General features: G+C 46.9%; 1 protein-coding gene across 3 annotated transcripts in view; it reads left to right on the top strand.

Annotated features, from left to right (window-relative positions):
* The first annotated feature begins 5,448 nt into the window (after positions 1-5,448).
* Positions 5,449-21,693, top strand: part of SMARCC1 (SWI/SNF related, matrix associated, actin dependent regulator of chromatin subfamily c member 1) — a 198,865-nt gene continuing 182,620 nt past the window's right edge. Inside the window, exons 1-2 of one of the 3 annotated variants that reach the window (XM_021934459.2) lie at positions 5,449-5,757; positions 17,069-17,188. In XM_021934459.2, the coding sequence (XP_021790151.1) occupies positions 5,563-5,757; positions 17,069-17,188 (315 nt within the window). In that variant the 5' untranslated portion in view covers positions 5,449-5,562. Of the gene's footprint in view, positions 5,758-5,987; positions 6,218-17,068; positions 17,189-21,693 lie in introns of those variants that run through there. The other 2 variants (XM_031663388.1, XM_031663391.1) reach the window with 2 other exon arrangements.

Consider the following 21,693-nt stretch of genomic DNA (forward strand, 5'->3'; position numbering starts at 1 on the left):
CCTCAGGAGGCTGAGACAAGTCGATCACCTGAGGTTAGGAGTTCAAGACCAGCCTGGCCAACATGGTGAAACCCCATCTCTACTAAAAATACAAAAATTAGCTGGGCATGGTGGCGGGTGCCTGTAATCTCAGCTACCCAGGAGGCTAAGGCATGAGAATCGCTTGAATCTGGGAGGCAGAGGTTGCAGTGAGCTGAGATAGCGCCACTACACTCCAACCTGGGTGACGAGAGCAAAACTCCATCTCAAAAAAAACAAAAAAACAAAAAACAAAAAAAAAAGAAAAGCTGGGCATGGTGGCTCACGCCTGTAATACTAGGACTTTGGGATGCCAAAGTGGGTGGATCACGAAGTCAGGAATTCGAGACCAGCCTGGCCAACATGGTGAAACCCTGTCTCTACTAAAAATACAAAAGTTAGCTGGGCGTAGTAGTGGGCACCTGTAGTCTAAACTACTTGGGAGGCTGAGGCAGGATAACTGCTTGAACCCGGGAGGTGAAAGCTGCAGTGAGCCGAGATCACACCATTGCACTCCAGCCTGGGCAACGTAAGGAGACTCCGTTTCAAAAAAGAAAAAGAGGCCGGGTGCCGTGGCTCACGCCTGTAATCCCAGCACTTTGGGAGGCCGAGGCGGGCGGATCACCTGAGGTCAGGAGTTCAAGACCAGCTTGGCCAACATGGTGAAACCCCATCTCCACTAAAAAATACAAAAGAAATCAGCCAGATGTGGTGGTGGGCACCTGTAATCCCAGCTACTTGGGAGGCTGAGGCAGGAGAATCACTTGAACCCGAGAGGTGGAGGTTGCAGTGAGCGGAGAACGCACCATTGCACTCCAGCTTGGGCGACAAGAGTGAAACTCCGCCTCAGGAAAGGAAAAAAAAAAAAAAAAGAAAGAAAAGAAAAGGACTATCTGCAGCTGACTGTGGCCATCATATTAGTACGTATTTAGACTTGATTAGATTTATTATTTTTTGGATAAGGTCTGCCTTTGTCACCCAAGCTGGAGTGCAGTGGCGCTATCATGGCTCACTGTAGGCTGGAGCTCCCAGGCTCAAGCAGTTCTCCCAAGTATCTGGGACCACAGGTATCTGCCACCACACCTGGCAGCTAATTTTTGTATTTTTTGTAGAGATGGGATTTCGCTATGATGCCCATGTTGGTCTGGAGCTCCTGGGCTCAAAGGATCCACCCACCTCAACCTCCATAAGTGCTGGGATTACAAACATAAGCCGCAGCGCATGCCCAAGAGTGACTTTTTTTGTTTTTTGATGCGAAGTCTTGCTCTGTCACCCAGGCTGGAATGCAATGGCACGATCTCAGCTCACTGCAGCCTCTGCCTCCCGGATTCAAGCAATTCTCCAGCCTCAGTTTCCCAAGTAGCTGGAATTACAGGTGCCCGCCACCATGCCGGCTAATTTTTGTATTTTTATTTTTTGAGACGGATTCTCACTCTGTCTTCTAGGCTGGAATCCAGTGGCATGATCTCGACTCATTGCAACCTCCGTCTCCTGGGTTCAAGTGATTCTCCTGCCTCAGCCTCCCAAGTAGCTGGGATTATAGACATGCACCACTATGCCTGGCTAATTTTTGTATTTTTAGTAGAGATGGGTTTTCACCATTTTGGCCATGCTGGTCTCAAACTCCTGACCTCGTGATCTGCCCTCAGCCTCCCAAAGTGTTGAGATTACCGGTGTAAGCCACCATGCCCAGCTAATTTTTGTATTTTTAGAGATGGGGTTTCACCATGTGGGCCAGGCTGGTCTTGAACTCCTGACCTCAAGGGAACCACCCACCTCGGCCTCCCAAAGTGCTGGAATTACAGGAGTGAGCCACTGCGCCCAGCCAAGAGTGACATTTTTATCTTTCCTAATCTTCTATCATCCCTTCTCAAATAATTCAGTCCTAAAGTCATTCGATTGGAGAGAGCAAGGCATGTCTAAGCATATTTAGGGTGTACTAGCATGGGATGTTGGGAAGGCTGGTTGGAGAGTAGCTACATAGGAGGGTAACTCAGCATGGAGACTGGGTATATCTGGAGAACTAAGAAAACAAATAAACATATTGAGAATAATGGCAGCCAAATCACTCAGTGTGAGAGAAAAATTTACAAATATGCATTTAGTCAAGTTTGGAACGGTTTGAGTTTGTGTGACAAAAATAAGTGGAAAGTTTGATGAGGAAATGAATTATTTATATACTTTTTTTTTGAGTGGGAGTTTTGCTCTGTTGCCCAGGCTGGAGTGTAGTGGCCTGATCTTGGCTCACTGCAGCCTCTGCCTCCTGAGTTCAAGTGATTCTTCGATTCTCCTGTCTCAGCCTCCCAAGTAGCTGGGATTACAGGTGCATGCCACCGTGCCCAGGTAATTTTTATACATATATTTTTTTGAGATGGAGTCTTGCTCTGTTGCCCAGGCTGGAGTGCAGTGGCACAATCTCAGCTCACTGCAACCTCCACCTCCCAGGTTCAAGCAACTCTTCCTGCCTCACCCTACCGAGTAGCTGGGATTACAGGTGCCCGTCACCATGCCTGGCTAATTTTTTTGTATTTTTTAGTAGAGATGGGGTTTCGTCACGTTGGCCAGGCTGGTCTTGAACTCCTGACCTTGGGTGATCAGCCCGCCTCGGCCTCCCAAAATGTGGGATTACAGGCGTGAGCCACTGCTCCTGGCCTAATTTTTGTATTTTTGTAGAGACAGGGTTTTACCATGTTGGTCAGGCTGGTCTCAAACTCCTGACCTCAGGTGATCAACCTGCCTCGGCCTCTCAAAGTGCTGGGATTACAGGCACGAGCCACAGTGCCTGGCCACTTCTTCTTTTTTTTTTTTAAAAAAATGTACTTTTTTTTTTTGAGATGGAGTTTTTGCTCTTTCTTGGCCAGGCTGGAGTGCAATGGTGCGATCTCACCTCACCACAACCTCCACCTTCTGGGTTCCAGCCATTCTCCTGCCTCAGCCTCCGAGTAGCTGCGATTACAGGCATGTACCACCACACCTGGCTAATTTTGTATTTTTAGTAGAGACGAGATTTCTCCATGTTGGTCAGGCTAGTCTTGAACTCCTGACCTCAATTAATCTGCCTGCCAGAGCCTCCCAAAATGCTGGGATTACAGGCATGGGCCACCACACCAGGCCTTAATATACTTTCAAAACACCTCCACAAAGGGATCAATTGAGCCTAGGAAGTGGAGGCTGCAGTGAACCATGATCACACCACTGCACTCCAGCTTGGGTGACAAAGCAAGACTTTATCTCGAAAAACCCCCCAAAAGCAAAAAAACCAAATACCTCCATAGAAAATAGTGATTAATTACAAAGGCAAAAAGAATAACTTCACAGTAGAGAAACTTCAATGATACTTTGTCATCAATGTAACAGGAGAAATGAAATTATGCATCACCTGATAGAATGCAATGCAAAGAACACAAAGAAGAAACATCAAACTCAAATTGAGGGTCCTTCTACTAAATAAATGCCTTGTAATCTTCATAGGTATCAATGTTGTTAAGGTTTAAGGACTAAGGAACTGTTCCGTATTGAAGGAAACGAAACTTTATTGAATGCAAAGTGTGATTTTGAACTGGAAACTTTTGCTATAAAGGACCTCACGGTTCAATAGGAAAAACCTGAATGAGGTCTGGGGATGGCATCAGTGTTAATTTCCCAGTATAAATGATTGTACTGTGATTATGTAAGAGAATATATAGACTATACTTGTCTGTAGAAAATACACTTTAAAATTTTTGATAGTTATGGGCATTATGTCAGCAACTTATTCTCAGATGATTCAGGAAAAGTTCTTTGTATTATATTTGCAACTTTTCTGTTAAATCTGAGAAAGTTTCAAAATAAAAACTTTTTTTTTTTGGAGATGGAGTCTCGCTCTGTCGCCCAGGCTGGAATGTAGCGGCTCAATCTCGGCTCATTGCAATCTCCACCTCCTGGGTTCAAGCGATTCTCCTGCCTCAGCCTCCCGAGTAGCTGGGATTGCAGGCATGCACCACCACGCGTGGCTAATTTTTGTAGTTTTAGTAGAGACGGGGTTTCACTATGTTGGCCAGGCTGGTCTCGAACTCCTGACCTCGTGATCAGCCCACCTTGGCCTCCCAAAGTGTTGGGATTACAGGCGTGAGCCATCTCGCCTGGCCCTCCTGATCACATTCTATTCATTTTTTTTATTTAATATATTTTACTGTCCGTGACACAGCCCTCAGGAGATCCTGAAAACGTACATACCCTCATTTTTAAAAGGTCTCAAAACCTTATCAGCAGTTAATCACTTTCTCATAAGCAATTAGTTACTTGCTTCTCTGAGATCATATAGCATTATGTTCACAACTCCATTATGGCCAGTCGTACTTTTTCAAACAGGGTTTTGCTCTGTCGCCCAGGCTGGTGTCGTGAGTGGCGCGATTATAGCTCACTGCAGCCTCCATCTCCCCAGCTCAAGCGATCCTCCCACCTCAGCCCTCCAAGGAGGCTAGGAGCACAGGCTTGCAACACAATGCCCGGCTGCTTTTTGTATTTTTTTGGAGAGACGGGGACGGGCGTGGCGGTCTAGAGCTCCTGAGGTCAGTCGATCGTTCCGCCTCAGCCTCCCAAAGTGCTCCGCGCCCGGCCAATCATACCTTGATAATTTAAAAATTTTCGGCTTTTATATGGGCCATTCATTAATTCATCAAGTATTCACTGTACATTATTCATTGTCTCAGGTGTTCAGGATACACCTGTGAACAAGTTAAGATTAGGTTCTCATGTATTTATGTGGAAGGTAAATGAGAAACTAAAAACACCGGGTCATGGTAAGCGCTACACAGAAAGTGTATGGGTGTGAACAGTTCAAGATTGTAAGATATGACAACGGCTTTCTGAAGTCCTTTGAACCAGTGAATCTGAACGCGTCTCGTAAGTGAAAATCAGAAGGGAAGACCCGCTGAGGTCTCCGAAACAGCCGATGCAAGGGCCCGTGGGGCAGGAATGAGCCGCTGTGGCTGGACCCCTGAGGGAGTGGAAGGTCTGTGAAGCCGAAAAGCCTTGGCGTGGGCGTCCCAGATGGCTGTTCCCGAATGCCGCCGGGCCGCTGGGGGTGGAGGGTCTAAGGGAAAGCCGGGCCCGGCGCACTCGATACCCTAGACAGGCTTTCCCCTCGGCACTTCTCGCACCAGACCTTTTCCCTTCAGCGGAGGCAGGCTATGACACAGAATCAAGCTGCGGTTGTTAACCGCATAACGATTCGACGTCGCTAGCGAGGGAAGAGCATGGCTCAAACACCGGCACTCACTAGGGGAGAACGGAGCCTACAGAGGCTGGCGGAAGAGGCGGCTGGACGTGCTAGTCCGAGGCGCGCCCGCACGAGTGCTGCGCATGCGTATGCGCGGGCTCGCGTCGGATACGGCGCCAGTCCCGAGAGGGGGCGGGGCCGGGCGTCCGCACCGGAAGGGGGTTGGCTGGGCGGGGCCGGGAAGCGGCAGTGGCGGCTACGCGCGCGCGGGCGCGCGCGGGAACGAACGGGAAACACCGCGAGGGCCGGGGTGGGCCAGGCTGTGGGGACGACGGGCTGCGACGATGGCCGCAGCGGCTGGCGGCGGCGGGCCTGGGGCAGCGGTAGGCGCCACGGGCTCGGGGGCCGCGGCGGTAGCCGCAGGCCTAGCCGTTTATCGGCGGAAGGATGGGGGTCCGGCCACCAAGTTTTGGGAGAGCCCGGAGACGGTGTCCCAGCTGGATTCGGTGCGGGTCTGGCTGGGCAAGCACTACAAGAAGGTGGGTTCGCGCGCCCATGGGGGCCGGGAGACCACGCGACTGGGGCTGGAGGCGGCAGCTGGCCTCGCGGGCCTCGGGCCTCCCCTCCCCCCCGCACGCCACGAGGGACAACAAAGGCAGGCGCAGGGCCCGCCACGCCCCCGCCGTCCGCTCTGGGCGCCCGCGCGCCGGTGGCCTGACGGGTCAGGCGCTTGTTCTTCTGAGCCCACGCACCCCTGGCGAAAGCCCCTGCTCAGTCTCGTGTGCCAGAGCAGGTCGAGCTCAGCCACTAGGCGAGTGTGACTCTCTCTCTTTTGTCAGCTGCCTTAGGTGTATGAACAATGATCCCTAAAGACCGAGCAAGCGTGGTAAAAGCAGCTTCAAGTTTTGTTTAGAGAGTATTCAAAGTCTAGAGGGGGTTTGCTACCTGTTGTTGATTTGCTAAACGACTGGGATGATTGTATTCGTTAATTACTAACAGGTAATATGAATTCTAGGATGGATAAGAACTATTAACGACGGTTTCTACCTCATTGTGCTTCTGGTTCTGTGTGGCGTGAGAGTTAATGTTCACTTGTACGTAAAGTGTTCTTCAGGGAGGCCCTTCCGAGAACCTAGTTTTTATTAGAGCACTTTTCTTATGTCACTTTTATTTTCTTCGTAGTGTTTACCACATTTTGAAATTATTCATTTACTTATTTATCCTACCTTTGGAATGGAAGTTCCGCCGAGTCAGTAGTTTTCAAAGTTTTGACTTAATCCCTTGTTTATAACATTTTTTTTTTTTCTCCAACTTCCCCTTTGTGTAAATATTCCGGAGAACTCCCTTAAAGGGTGTAATGAAGCAGGTAGCCAAAAAGGCTCCCCAGCCTCTGAAGTTTTCCTATCACCCTCTTTAATTCTGTACTTTCTCCTATTGAGGATCATAGCACTGAAGAAAGGGCTTTGTTCACTACAGTGTATCCGGGAACGTGGCTGATACTTAGTGCCTTACGCTTAGTAGCTGCTTAGTAAATATTTGTTGAATGAATGAAAAGATAAACTAGGAACCTCTTTATTTGGCCTCTACAGCTCAGTGAAGCCTGTCAATGTTTGGCAGTTATTAGGCATGGGCAGGGATCTTGGGTTCCTTTGGCATTACACGTGGTACATTCGGAAATGACCATTTCTGGCCGGGCGCGGTTTGGGAGGCCGAGGCGGGTGGATCACCTGAGGTGAGGAGTTCGAGACCAGCCTGACCAACATGGTGAAGCCCCGTCTTTCCAAAAAATACAAAATTAGTCGGGTGTGGCAGCACACGCCTGTAATCCCAGCTACTCGGGAGGCTGGGGCAGGAGAATAGCTTGAACCTAGGAGGCAGAGGCTGCAGTGAGCCGAGACCGCACCATTACACTCCAGCCTGGGTAATAGAGTAAGACTCTGTCTCAAAAAACAAAAACAAACAAAAAACAAAACCCAGAAATGACCATTTCTTTCTTTCTTTTTTATTTTTGAAGGTCAGCTGGGAAAAATTACATTTCTTGTCTGAAGTTTGAGGAAGTGAGAGACAGTAATATTTTTAGGTGCTTGGACCCCCCCCCCCCGAAATTACATTTAGACTCTAGATTTTTAGTAATATTGCCCTTTCTTACACAGTGATAAATTGGTTACTTTTTATTTTATTTTATTTTATTTTTGAGACAGAGTCTCGGTCTGTCGCCCAGGCTCGAGTGCAGTGGCGCGATCTCCGCTAACTGCAAGCTCCACCGCCTCCCGAGTTCACGCCATTCTCCTGCCTCAGCCTCCCTAGAAGCTGGGATTACAGGCGCCCACCACCACGCCTGGCTAATTTTTTTGTATTTTTAGTAGAGACGAAGTTTCACCGTGTTCGCCAGGATGGTCTCGATCTCCTGACCTCGTGATCCGCCCGCCTCGGCCTCCCAAAGTGCTGAGATTACAGGCGTGAGCCACCGCGCTTTTTAAACGTAGGTAATAGAGCTTCCAGAAGTGGCTAGTGGAATTGAATATGATATGAAAATATTGGTTAATTCTTTCTTATTACATTCCTTTTAGCCAATGCTTTGGGTCTTAAATTCAGTGAAGCTTTAACAAAGAAAAATAATCTAGAGACATTCCTTTGAATATCAAGGAAGAGAGTAGAAAAAGGCAAATTTCAGTAATTTCTACCTCTCCACACTGTTCAGTGTGCATCAGTTTGGGACCAACTACAAGAAGCTTTAGGCGTGGATAATCCTTCAGATATTTGTTTGGGTGGGTAGGGAAGTGGCTACAAAGCAGTTTGAAGAATTGCCCAGTAGTATTGAAACCACTAGGGTAATGTTGATTCACTATCCCTGAGACTTTATAGACAAAGTTGTCTTTGACTTCTCAGGACTTTGTAAAGCCAGAGTGTATTTCTACGGTCTACTGAGATTGAGAATCATATATGCCCTAGGCCTGACAGCCAGAATCTTTTCAGTCTCTGGGTGTTAGTGTCGAAGTGGTGAAAATATTATCAGAAGGTTCTTTGCTTCTTTTCTACACAATGCATTTCTATTTGTGTACACATTGGTTTTAACTAACTGTTTCTAGTGCATGTAATACTGCATTTTCAGAGCAGACAACAGTTTCAGTCTCAGTAAACATGATTTTGCTAGTGTCGTTTTTTATTTTTATTTTTATTTTTTATTTTTATTTTATTTATTTATTTTTTGAGATGGAGTCTCGCTGTGTTGCCCAGGCTGGAGTGCAGTGGCACGATCTGGGCTCACTGCAAGCTCTGCCTCCTGGGTTCACGCCATTTTCCTGCCTCAGCCTCCCGAGTAGCTGGGACTACAGGCGCCCGCCACCTCACCTGGCTAGTTTTTTGTATTTTTATTTTTATTTTTTTTGAGACAGAGTCTCGCTCTGCCACCCAGGCTGGAGTGCAGTGGCGCGATCTCGGCTCACTGCAAGCTCCGCCTCCCAGGTTCAGGCCATTCTCCTGCCTCAGCCTCCGAGTAGCTGGGACTACAGGCGCCCGCCACCACACCCGGCTAGTTTTTTGTATTTTTAGTAGAGACGGGGTTTCACCATGTTAGCCAGGATGGTCTCGATCTCCTGACCTCGTGATCCGCCCGCCTCGGCCTCCCAAAGTGCTGGGATTACAGGCTTGAGCCACCGCGCCCGGCCTGAGACAGGGTCTTTCTCTGTTGCCCAGGCTGCAGTACAGTGGTGTGGTCATAGCTCACTGCAACCTCAAACTCTTGGATTCAGCTCATGCGTTCAGTGAACAACTGAGCATTTACCATGTGCCAGGTACTTAAAGTATAACTCACTTAAAATCCTCACAGCAGTCCTAAATGATAGATATTATTTATCTTCTTTTTCAAATGAAAGATACCTGAGACTTCATTTAGGAACTTTTCTTTTTTTTTGAGACAGGGTCTCGCTTTGTCGCCCAGGCTAGAGTGCAATGGTGCGATCATAGCACACTGCAGCCTCAACCTCCTGGGCTTAGGTGATTTCCCACCTCAACCTCGTGAGTAGCTGGGACTGTAGGCATGAACCACCACACCTGATTAATTTTTTGTATTATCAGTAGAGGCAGGGTTTTGCAATGTTTCCAGGCTGGTCTTGAACTCCTGGGCTCTCTGCCTGCCTCAGCCTCCCAAAGTGCAGGGCTTACAGGTGTGAGCCACCACACTTGGCCCACACTGACTCTTATTTGAAATATTTTGAGACTAATATATTTTTCTTTTCTTAAATAGAATATGATAGACTTTTTTTGATCAAAAGATTAATTGGGCCAGCTGCAGTGGCTCAGGTCTGTAATCCCAGCACATGGGAATTCCAGGTGGGACGTTCATTTGAGCCCAGGAGTTGGAGACCAGCTTGGGTAACATGATGAGACACTCTCAAAAAAAAAAAAAAAAAGACAAAAAAAACCCACCAATTGTGGTGGCATGCATGTGTAGTCCCAGCTACTTGGCTGAGGAAGGGTCCTTGGAGGATCATTTGAGCCTAGGAGGTTGAGAATGCCGTGAACTGTGTTGGCGCCATTGCTCTCCAGCCTGGGCAACAGAGCAAGACCTTGTCTCAAAAAAAAAAAACAAAAAAAACTAAAAAACCCAACAGATTGTTTATGACATCAAAATTAAAATTTATTAATTAGGAGTCAGTAGGTTTTTTTTTTTTTTTTTTTTTCTTTTTTGAGATAGAGTCTCGCTCTTTTGCCCAGGCTGGAGTGCAGTGGTGCGATCTCGGCCTCCCATGTTCAAGTGATTCTCCTACCCCAGTCTCCTGAGTAGCTGGGATTACAGGCACCCACCACCACGCTCTGCTAATTTTTTTCATTTTTAGTAGAGCTGGGGTTTCACCATGGTGGTCAGGCTGGGCTTGAACTCCTGACCTCAGGTGATTTCGCCAGCCTCTGCCTCCCAAAGTACTGGGATTACAGGCGTGAGCCACTGTGCCTTGCCTACATGCATTTTCATGTTTGGTAATTCGGTGGGATGATTTGGGAAAAAAAAATCTAATCAGAATTAAATATTTTATAGTTTATTAAAAATTGGACTCAGAATGGGCACTGTGACTCAATGCCTGTAATCCCAGCACTTTGGGAGACCAAGGCTGGTGGATCACCTGAGTTCAGGAGTTCGAGACCAGCCTGGCCAACGTGGTGAAACTTCTCTACTAAAAATATAAAAATTGGCTGGGTGTGGTGGCGCACGACTGTAGTCCCAGTTACTCAGGAGACTGACGCAGGAGAATCACTCGAACCTGGGAGGCAGAGGTTATAGTGAGCTGAGATCCGGCCACTGCACTCCAGTCTAGGTGACAGACCAAGACTCTGTATCAAAAAAAATAAATACATAAATGGAGACAGGGTCTTACCGTGTTGCCCAGACTGGTCTCAAATTTCTGGACTCAAGTAGTCCTCTAACATTGGCCTGCCAAAGTGCAGGGATTACAGGCGTGAGCCACTGCAGCTGGCCTATATTCACTATAGTTATTAAAGATATAGGCCGGGCATGGTGGCTCATGCCTGTAATCCCAGCTGCCCAGGAGACTGAGGCAGGAGAATCGCTGGAACCCGGTGGGCAGAGGCTGAAGTGAGCTGAGATTATGCCACTGTACTCCAGCCTAGGTGACAGACCAAGACTCTGTCTCAAAAAAAATAAATATTTACCTGAGGCCAGGTGCGGTGGCTCACGCCTGTAATCCCAGCACTTTGGGAGATCAAGGTGGGCGGATCATCTGAGGTTGGGAGTTCGAGACCAGCCTGGCCAGCATGGAGAAACCCCATCTCTACTAAAAACACAAAAATTAGCCAGACATGTTGGCGCATGCCTGTAATCCCAGGTACTTGGGAGGCTGAGGCAGGAGAATTGCTTGAACCTGGAAGGCAGAGGTTGTGGTGAGCCGCGCCATTGCACTTCAGCCTGGGCAACAAGATCGAAACTGGGTTTCAAAAAAAATATATATATATGTATATACACACACATACACACACACACACACGTACATGTTTACATGTATGTTTACATGTATATGTATATTTACCTGAAAAGTTGATTTGGTTCCATCTGAACAGCCTTTTTCACGGACATTGTCTTTTTCAGCTATAGAGTTTGGCATTGTTAGTTATCTGAAAAATAAAGATTGTAGTTACTATTTTTGAGACAGAGTCTCACTTTGTCACCCAGGCTGGAGTACAGTGGCACACTCTTGGCTTGCTGCAACCTCTGCCTCCTGGGTTCAAGCGATTTTCCAGCCTCAGCCTACTGAGTAGCTGGAATTACAGGTGTGTGGCACTCTGCCTGGTTAGTTTTTGTATTTTTTTAAGTAGAAATGGAGTTTGGCTGTGTTGGCCAGGCTCATCTCAAACTCCTGACCTCAAGTGATCCATCCTCCTCGGCCTTCGAAAGTTCTGGGATTATGGGTGTGATCCACTGTGCACGATCAGTCATTATTTTTTTATGTTGCTTTACCTGATACAAAAAAAGTGCAGTACATTATATGACTCCTTTAGGAAACCTGTGCTTATTGAAGATTATGAAGTTATCTTGTGGATATGTACAATGTATTTTGTCAGTTTTGTAAGATATACTTGAAGCATTTTTTTTTTTCCTTTTTTGAGACGGAGTCTTGCTCTGTCACCCAGGGTTGAGTGCAGTGGCGCGCTTTCGGCTCACTGTAACCTCTGCCTCCTGAGTTCAAGCCATTCTCCTGCCTCAGCCTCCCAAGCAGCTGGGATTATAGGCATGCAGCACCATGCCCGGATAATTTTTGTATTTTTAGTAGAGACGGGGTTTCACTATGTTGTTGAGGCTGGTCTTGAATTCCTGAGCTCAAGTGATCTGTCCACCTTGGCCTCCTAAAGTGCTGGGATTATAGGCGTGAGTGACTGCATCTGGCCACAGTTTTAATTTTTAATTTTTTTGGGTACATAGCAGGTCTATCTCGAAGTTTATTCTTTTATTTATTTTTTTGAGACTGAGTCTCGCTCTGTCGCCCAGACTGGAGGGCAGTGGCGCGATCGCGATCTCAGTTCACTACAACCTCTGCCTCCTGGGTTCAAGCGATTCTCCTCCCTCAGCCTCCCAAATAGCTGGGACTACAGGTGCCCGCCACCACACCCGGCTAATTTTTTATATTTTTAGTAGAGATGGGGTTTCACTGTGTTAGCCAGGTTGGTCTCGATCTCCTGACCTCATGATCCACCCACCTCTGCCTCCCAAAGTGCTGGGATTATAGGCGTGAGCCACCGTGTCCAGCTTTGAAGTTTATTCTTTTCTTTTATTTTTTTTTTAAAGGTGGAGTCTCGCTCTGTCGCCCAGGCTGGAGTGCAGTGGCGCGATCTCTCTGCAAGCTCGGTTCACTGCAAGCTCCGCCTCCTGGGTTCACGCCATTCTCCTGCCTCAGCCTCCCGAGTAGCTGGGACTACAGGCACGTGCCACCACGCCTGGCTAGTTTTTTGTATTTTTAGTAGAGATGGAGTTTCACCATGTTAGCCAGGATGATCTCGATCTCCTGACCTTGTGATCTGCCCACCTCGGCCTCCCAAATGCTGGGATTACAAGCGTGAGCCACCGCGCCCAGCCCGAAGTTTATTCTTTTTTTTTTTTTTTTTTTTTTTTTGAGACGGAGTCTTGCTCTGTCGCCCAGGCTGGAGTGCAGTGGCGCGATCTCGGCTCACTGCAAGCTCCGCCTCCCGGGTTCCCGCCATTCTCCTGCCTCAGCCTCCCGAGTAGCTGGGACTACAGGCGCCGCCACTTCGCCCGGCTAGTTTTTTTCTATTTTTTAGTAGAGACGGTGTTTCACCGTGTTCGCCAGGATGGTCTCGATCTCCTGACCTCGTGATCCGCCCGTCTCGGCCTCCCAAAGTGCTGGGATTACAGGCTTGAGCCACCGCGCCCGGCCCTGAAGTTTATTCTTAAGTAAAAATTAGGCTGGGCGTGGTGGCTCACACCTGTAATCATAGTGAGAGGCCAGGGCTGGCAGATTGCTTGTGTCCAGGAGTTTGAGACCACCCTGGGCAACCTGGTGAAACCCTGTCACTACCAAAAAAAGCCCCCAAAATTAACCAGGCATGGTGGTGCATGTGTGTAGTCCCAGCGACCCGGGAGGCTAAGGTGAGAGGATCCCCTGAGCCCTAGGAGGTTAAGGTTGCAGCGAGCCATGATCATGCCACTGCATGCCATCCTGGGTGACTAGGAGTGAGACTCTTAAAAAAAAAGATACAATTGAGTACATATGGACACAAAGAAGGAAACAAAAGACACCAAGACACCAGGGCTGGCTTTAGAGAGAGGGTAGCAGGAGAGAGAGGATCAAAAAACTACCTATTGATTACTGTGCCTATTACCTGGGTGACAAAATAACTTTAACACCAAATCCCCAAAACATGCAATTACCTACATAACCTGCACATGTATCCTTGAACCTCAAATAACAGGTAAAAAAAATACTGTGTTGAGTATCACTAATTATTTAGCAAATTGAATCTTATTATCGTTTTTTTTTTGAGACGAGTCTTGCTTTGTTGCCCAGGCTGGAGTGCAGTGGCGTGATCTCAGCTCACTGCAACCTCTGTCTCCTGGGTTCAAGTGATTCTCCTGCCTCAGCTTCCTTAACAGCTGGGATTACAGGTGTGTGCCACTACACTCGGCTGTTTTTTTTTTTTTTTTTTATTTGAGACGGAGTCTGGCTCTGTTGCCCAGGCTGGAGTGCAGTGGCCGGATCTCAGCTCACTGCAAGCCCTGCCTCCCGGGTTCACGCCATTCTCCTGCCTCAGCCTCCCGAGTAGCTGGGAGTACAGGCGCCCGCCACCTCGCCCGGCTAATTTTTTTTGTATTTTAGTAGAGACGGGGTTTCACCGTGTTAGCCAGGATGGTCTCGATCTCCTGAACTCGTGATCCGCCCGTCTCGGCCTCCCAAAGTGCTGGGATTACAGGCTTGAGCCACCGCGCCCGGCCACTCGGCTGTTTTTTGTATTTTTAGTAGAGATGGGGTTTCACCATGTTGGCCAGTCTGGTCTCAAACTCCTGACCTCAGGTGATCCTCCTGCCTCAACCTCCCAAAGTGTCGGGATTACAGGTGTGAGCCACCATGCCCGGCCCAAATGGAATATTATTTATGTATTTTTTTGAGTTGGAATCTCACTCTGCCACCCAGGCTGGAGTGCAGCGGCGTGATCTTGGCTCACTGCAACCTCTGCCTCCCAGGTTCAAGTGATTCTCCTGCCTCAACCTCCCGAGTAGCTGGGATTACAGGTGCCCGCCATCACACCCGACTAATTTTTTGTATTTTTAGTAGAGATGGAGTTTCACTGCATTAGCCAGGATGGTGTCGACCTCCTGACCTTGTGATCCGCCCGCCTTGTTCTCACAAAGTGCTGGGATTACAGGCGTGAGCCACCATGCCCGGCCCTTGAATGTTATCTATTAAAATTTTACTATGTTGAGTAAATTGGAGAAAAAGTGATTGGAAATTTTCACTTGAAAGTATATGGGCCAGGTGCAGTACTTTATGTCTCTAGCGTTTGGCCTCCCAGTGCTTTTTGAGAGGCCAAAGTGAGAGAATCACTTGAACCCAGGAGTTCTAGACTAGCCCGGAGAAGTTGGTGAAAACTGTTCTCTACAGAAAATTAAAAAATTAGCCAGATGTGTTGGCACGCCTCTGTAGTCCTAGTTCTCTGGGAGGTCGAGGAGGAGGATCATTTGAGCCCAGGAGATAGAGGCTGCAGTGGCTATCATCACACCACTATGGTCCATCCTAGGAGACAGCAAGAAACCACTGTCTTCAAAAAAAAAAAAGTATATGGTTCTTCAAAAACCAGGCTTGCCAGTTTTTGTTGCAAATTATCAATATAGTATAAGGAAAGGGAAAGTATTATATAGTTTTTAAAGTTTTTAAAATTGGCCGGATATGGTGGCTCACACCTGTAATCCCAGCGCTTTGGGAGGCTGAGGCGGGTGGATCACGAGGTCAGGAGATTGAGAACATCCTAGATAACACGGTGAAACCCCATCTCTACGGAAATACTGAAAATACAAAAAATTAGCCAGGCGTGGTGGTGAGCGCCTGTAGTCCCAGCTACTTGGGACTACACTACCCATCTCCACTAAAAAAAAAAAAAAAATACAAAAATCAGCTGGGTGTGGTGACACACACCTGTCCCCAGCTACTCAGGAGGCTGAGGAAGGAGAATGGCGTGAACCCAGAAGGCGGAGCTTGCACTGAGTGGAGATCGCACCACTGCACTCCAGCCTGGGCGACAGAGTGAGACTCCATCTCAAAAAAAAAAAAAAGAAAAAAAGTTTTTAAAATTAATTATTTGAGACGGAGTCTCACTCTGTCATCCAGGCTGGAGTGCAGTGATGTGATCTCGATTCACTGCACCCTCCACCTCCCAGGTTCAAGCGATTCTCCTGCCTCAGCCTCCCAAGTAGCTGGGGACAGGTGTGTTGTCACCACACCCAGCTAATTTTTGTATTTTTTTTTTTTTTAGTGGAGCTGGGGTTTCGTCATTTCAGGCTGAGTGATAGAAGACGACCCCATCTCAGAAAAATAAATAAATAAATAAATGATTGCCCTTTTAGATGCTGTAAGTTTCAATGGTAGCAGAAATTGTGTGCCCTTTGTCCTATGCATAGTAATTGTAGACTTTGCAGCTGATATAATTTTGACCATACACCACTCATCTAAAAAATATTTATTGTAATGGAGACATACCACATTAACCTTGAAATGTCAGGTGGTAGTTTGAAAGTTTGCTCCAGCAAAAAAAAAAAAAAAAAGAAATTCTCTTGTCCAACTGAAAGGCGAGTGTAGATGTTTTTCTTGCTCGGAATTGGAGATTTAAAAATACTTTTTGAGGCCAGGCGTGGTGGCTCATACCTGTAATCCTAGCGCTTTGGGTGGCCAAGGCGGGCGGATCATGAGGTCAGAAGTTGAAGACCAGCCTGGCTATCATAGTGAAACCCCGTGTCTACTAAAAATACAAAAAAAAAATCAGCCGGACATGGTGGTGTGCCCTTGTAGTCCTAGCTGCTAGGGAGGCTGAGGTAGGAGAATTGCTTGAACCCTGGAAGCGGAGGTTGCAGTGAGCTGAGATGGTGCCGCTGCACTCCAGCCTGGGTGAAAGAGCAAGACTATCTCAATAAAAAAGAAAAAAAAATTTTTTTTGAGTGTATTGGCTACTCAGTGATATTGAACATTTAATTGCCAAATAAAACTTTTACATTTAACTTACTAATTTATGCTTTTCTTGTTGTGTTACCCATTGTTTTTCCTTGCTGTGAAGCTTCCTAGCTGATGTGTCTACTACTGGTTTGGGCTTTTGACATTCTTTACATTAATATGGATAACATTTTACTTTCATTCTTTTGGTAAAAAACACAGGAGATTTACCTTCGTGAGGTCGAGGCGGGCAGGTCACCTGAGGTCAGGAGTTCGAGGCTAGCCTGTCCAACGTGGTGAAACCCTGTCTCTACTAAAAATACGAAAGTAGCTATGTATAGTGGCTCATGTCTGTAATCCCAGCTACTTGGGAGACTGAGGCAGGAGAATCGATTGAACCTGAGGGCAGAGGTTGCAGTGAGCCGAGATCGCACTGCTGCACTCCAGCCTGGGTGACAAGAAAGAAACTCTGTCTCAAAGAAAAGAAAAAAAAAGAAAATTAACCATCTTAACCATTTTTAAATGCACACACGTATTTGTTTTTGTAAGCTCCTTTATAGCACAGAGCGTGTCTCAGACATCTATAAATTTCCCATAACATAAGTACTTAGTAGGTACTAGGAAGTAAGCCAACATTTTCTTCTGCAAAAATTGTACTTGTTTTTGAATGCCTGTCTTTATCTTGCAGTATGTTCATGCGGATGCTCCTACCAATAAAACACTGGCTGGGCTGGTGGTGCAGCTTCTTCAGTTCCAGGAAGATGCCTTTGGGAAGCATGTCACCAACCCGGCCTTCACCAAACTCCCTGTAAGTACATCAACTTATTATTATTTGGGCATCCTCAGTTGCTGTACTTTTAGGTATAGCATCTGGCTTTTTTCCTTTGCTGCTGCTAGCGTGTAGAATTAAAAAAACCAAAAAAAAAAAAAAAAAAACAAAACCCCAAGAGAACAATTTTAGTTATAGAATATTACTACTTTTTAACTGTAGGAAGCTGCTTTTTGAAGAGGCACTTGACATTTGCATTAAATATTGGAGCAGTCATTGTGAAGACCTAAAAATATTTTACTATGTTGCAGTTCCCTATCCTCTCGCTGTGAGAGTCTTCTCCATGCTTTCTCCTGATGCAGGTTTTGTGCCTAGAATACTGTTTTGTGGAATTTTTTACATTTTGTAGGTGAGATACCTTCTGAACTTGTGTGAGAATATAATTTTGGTGTCCTTGCAATTGTGTGTTTTATTTTTGTTTTTACAGACAGGGTCTTGTTCTATTGCCCAGGCTGGTTTGATCACAGCGTACTGCAGCCTTGATCTCTGGGCTCTAACCATCTTCCCACCTCAGCTTCCCAAGAGGCTGGGACTACTAGCACGTGCTAGCATGCACGTATGGGTGACTTTTAAATTTCTGTGGGGATGAGATCTTGCTGTGTTGCCCAGGCTGGTCTCAAAATTTTGGCCAGAAGGCGATCCTTCTGCATTGACCTCCAAAAGCACTTTGATTACTGACGCGAGCCACCATGCCAGCCCTTATCTGCTATCTTTATTTTATTTTATTTTTGAGACAAAGTCTCGCTCTGTTGCTCAGGCTGGAGTGCAGTGGTGCCATTTCGGCTCACTGCAACCTCTGCATCCTGGGTTTAAGCAATTCTTGTGCCTCAGACTCCTGAGTAGCTAGGATTACAGGTGCGTGCCACCACACCCAGCTAATTTTTTAATTTTTAGTAGAGACAGGGTTTCACCATGTTGGCCAGGCTGGTCTTGAACTCCCAACCTCAAGTGATCCACCCACCTTGTCCTCCCAAAGTACTGGGAGTACAGGTGTAAACCACCACATCTGGCCTTTATTTTTATTTTTATTTTATGTTATGTTATTTTATGTTATTTTTTGAGATGGAGTCTTGTTCTGTCACCCAGGCTGGAGTGCAGTGGAGTGATCTCGGCTCACTGCAACCTCTGCCTCCCGCGTTCAAGTGATTTTCCTGCCTCAACCTCCTGAGTACGTGGGACTACAGGCATGCACCACCCACCACACCTGGCTAATTTTTGTATTTTTAGTAGAGATGAGGTTTCACTATGTTGGCCCAGCTGGTCTTGAACTCAAGTGATTTGCCTACCTCGGCTTTCCGAAGCACTGGGATTACAGGTGTGAGCCACTGTGCCCAGCCTCTGCTATCTTATACTCCTTCATTTATATTTTTGAACTCTGATTGTACAAATACTAGATTTTTAGGAATTGTCATATCTTTTCTCATAATTTTTGTCTCTGAATTCATTTCGGGTTTTGTTTCTAGCGTGGTGTTAGCTGCCTGTATGAATCTATGATCAGTAGACCTTTTTTATGGGGACTGTTCTTGATCACTAAATCATTTAACAACTTACTGATCTTTCAAATATAATTGAGAATAAGAAATAGTAGTCTGGGCACGGTGGCTTATGCCTGTAATCCCAGCACTTTGGGAGGCCGAGGTGGGCGGATCACGAGGTCAGGAGATCGAGGCCATCCTGTCTAACATGGTGAAACCCTGTCTCTACTAAAAGTACAAAAATTAGCTGGGCATGGTGGCAGGTGCTTGTAGTCCCAGCTACTTGGGGGAGGCTGAGGCAGGAGAATGACGTGAACCCGGGAGGCGGAGCTTGCAGTGAGCCGAGATTGTGTCACGTACCCAGCCCAAAGTATAGAGCCAGACTCCATCTCAAAAAATAAAAAAAATAAAATAGGTGCTGGTCACGCCATATTAGCATGGGAGTCGAGGTATGGCGGATCATTTGAAGTTCAGGAGATCATATTTACATCGACGGGTGAAACCCCGTTTGTATTAAAAATATGTGGAGGCTAAGAAGGCTGTAGTGTAACCCCAGTGAGCTGGGAGGACCGGGCCACTGCACTCCAGCCTGGGTGAGAGAGCGCAGGTCTGGCCCCTCAAAAAAAAAAAAAGCAGGCTCAGTGATCTTAACAAGTAAATGCTTCTGCCTTATGATGTTTTATGATCCAAAAAAGTTAAAGAAATTTAGTTAAATAGATTGATGGTTACTTTTCTCATTTTGGACTATAATTGTAAAGCTTTTTTGAGACGGAGTCTCGCTCTGTCAGCCCAGGCTGGAGTGCAGTGGCCGGATCTCTTCCACTGCAAGCTCCCACCCCGGGTTCACGCCATTCTCCTGCCCACTTCCCCGGTAGCTGGGACTACAGGCGCCCGCCACCTCAGCCCGGGCTAGTTTTTTGTATTTCACAGAGACGGGTTTCACCGTTAGCCAGAGGTCTCACTCCTGACCTCATGATCCGCCTCTCTCTGCCCGCCTCCCAAAGTGCTGGGACAGGCTTGAGCCACTACTCGCCAATTGGGAAGCTGTGGCCTGCCTTGGTTATGCAAAGGAATTCAGCTGTGTTCTTGGTAATGTGTGGTTTCATTTTTCACTTTTTTTTTTTAAATTTATAAAGATAGAGACAGGGTCTTTCTGTGTTCCCTAGGCTGGTCTTTTTTTGGAGACAAAGTCTTGCTCTGTCTCCCAGGCTGGAGTGCATGGCACTATTTCAGCTCACCACAACGTCTGTCTCCCAAGTTCAAGCAATTCTTGTGCCTCAGCCTCCCAAGTAGCTGGGAATTCAGGCACCTGCCACTACGCCTGGCTAATTTTTTTGTGTTTTTAGTAGAGACGAGGTTTCACCATGTAGACCAGGCTGGTGTTGAACTCCTGATCTCAGGTGATCCACACGCCTCAGCCTCCCAAAGTGGTGGGATTATAGGTGTGAGCTACTGCGCCCGGCCCCAGGCTGGTCTTGAACTCTTGGGCTCAGGTGATCTTCCCGCCTTGGCTTTGCAAAGTCCTGGGATTACAGGTATGAATCACCACGCCCAGCCTTATTATTTATTTATTTATTTATTTTTGAGACAGAGTCTCGCTCTGTCGCCCAGGCTGGAGTGCAGTGGCATGATCTCAGCTCACTGCAAGCTCCACCTACCGGGTTCATGCCATTCTCCTGCCTCAGCCTCCCGAGTAGCTGGGACTACAGGTGCCCGCCACCACGCCCGGCTAATTTTTTTTTTTTTAATTTGTAGTAGAGACAGGGTTTCACCATGTTAGCTAGGATGGCCTCAATCTCCTGACCTTGTGATCTGCCCACCTCAGCCTCCCCAAGTGCTGGGATTACAGGCGTGAGCCACCGTGCCAGTCCCCAGCCTTATTTTTACATTTAGCTCTCTGATCCATTTAGGATTTGCCCTGGTTAGTTGGTGTGGGAAATGGCAGATCCATTTTTATGTTTTTCGTTATGGTTATCTGGTTATTCCAGAAAAGTTCATTTAAAAGGGCTCCTTTTCTCCACTGATTGGAGCTCAGCAAATGCTAAGAATTTGATTAGGTGCAGGGTCCTAAGAATACAAACAAATACTGTATATTATTTGTCCTCAGGGGACTCACAGTCTAATGAGCTGTGTGAGTGGAGACTTTGACTTACTTGGTGATGTCAGGAAATGTTTCTGTGGAAAAGGACATTTGAATAGTGTCTTGAAAGTTGAGTGTGAGTTCTTCAGCTAAGTGGGGGAGGATGGGATTTTCAGGCAGTGGTAGCAACACATAAAAGCATTACGGTCTGAGAGAATGTGATACTTAAAGGTAGTTGCACATAGTTCAGCACATTTAGACCTAAGGGTAGGTAGAGGGCAGTCAGCAGAGAGATGGGCCAGAGTCAGTCATAAAAGGACTGGTTTACTGTGCTAGAAGTGTGCATTTTATCTTGAAGGTGATGGAAAACCACATCATAGGGGAAAGTAGAAGGTGGCTTAGTCAATTTTGGTATTTATGTATGTATGTGTGTGTGTGTGTATGTATGTATGTATTTATGACGGAGTCTTGCTGTGTTGCCCAGGCTGGAGTGCAGTGGCATGATATCGACTCACTGCAACCTCTGCCTCCTGGGTTCAAGCAATTCTCCTGCCTCAGCCTCCGGAGTAGCTGGGATTACAGGTGCCACCACCATGCCTGGCTAATTTTTGTATTTTTTAGTAGACACAGAGTTTCACCATCTTGGCCAGGCTGGTCTCGAACTCCTCACCTCGTGATCCGACCGTTTCTGCCTCCCAAAGTGCTGGGATTACAGGCGTGAGCCACTGTGCCTGGCCTATTTTTTTTTTTTTTTTTTTTTTGAGATGGAGTCTCACTCTGTCATCCAGGCTGGAGTACAGCGGTGCAATCTTGGCTCGCTGCAACCTCCACCTCCTAGGTTCAAGCAATTCTCCTGCCTCAGTCTCCCCAGTAGCTGGGACTACAGGAGCCCGCCACCACGCCTGGCTCATTTTTGTATTTTTAGTAGA

This window comes from Papio anubis, chromosome 2 (assembly GCF_008728515.1).
Source record: "Papio anubis isolate 15944 chromosome 2, Panubis1.0, whole genome shotgun sequence".
NCBI lineage: Eukaryota > Metazoa > Chordata > Mammalia > Primates > Cercopithecidae > Papio > Papio anubis.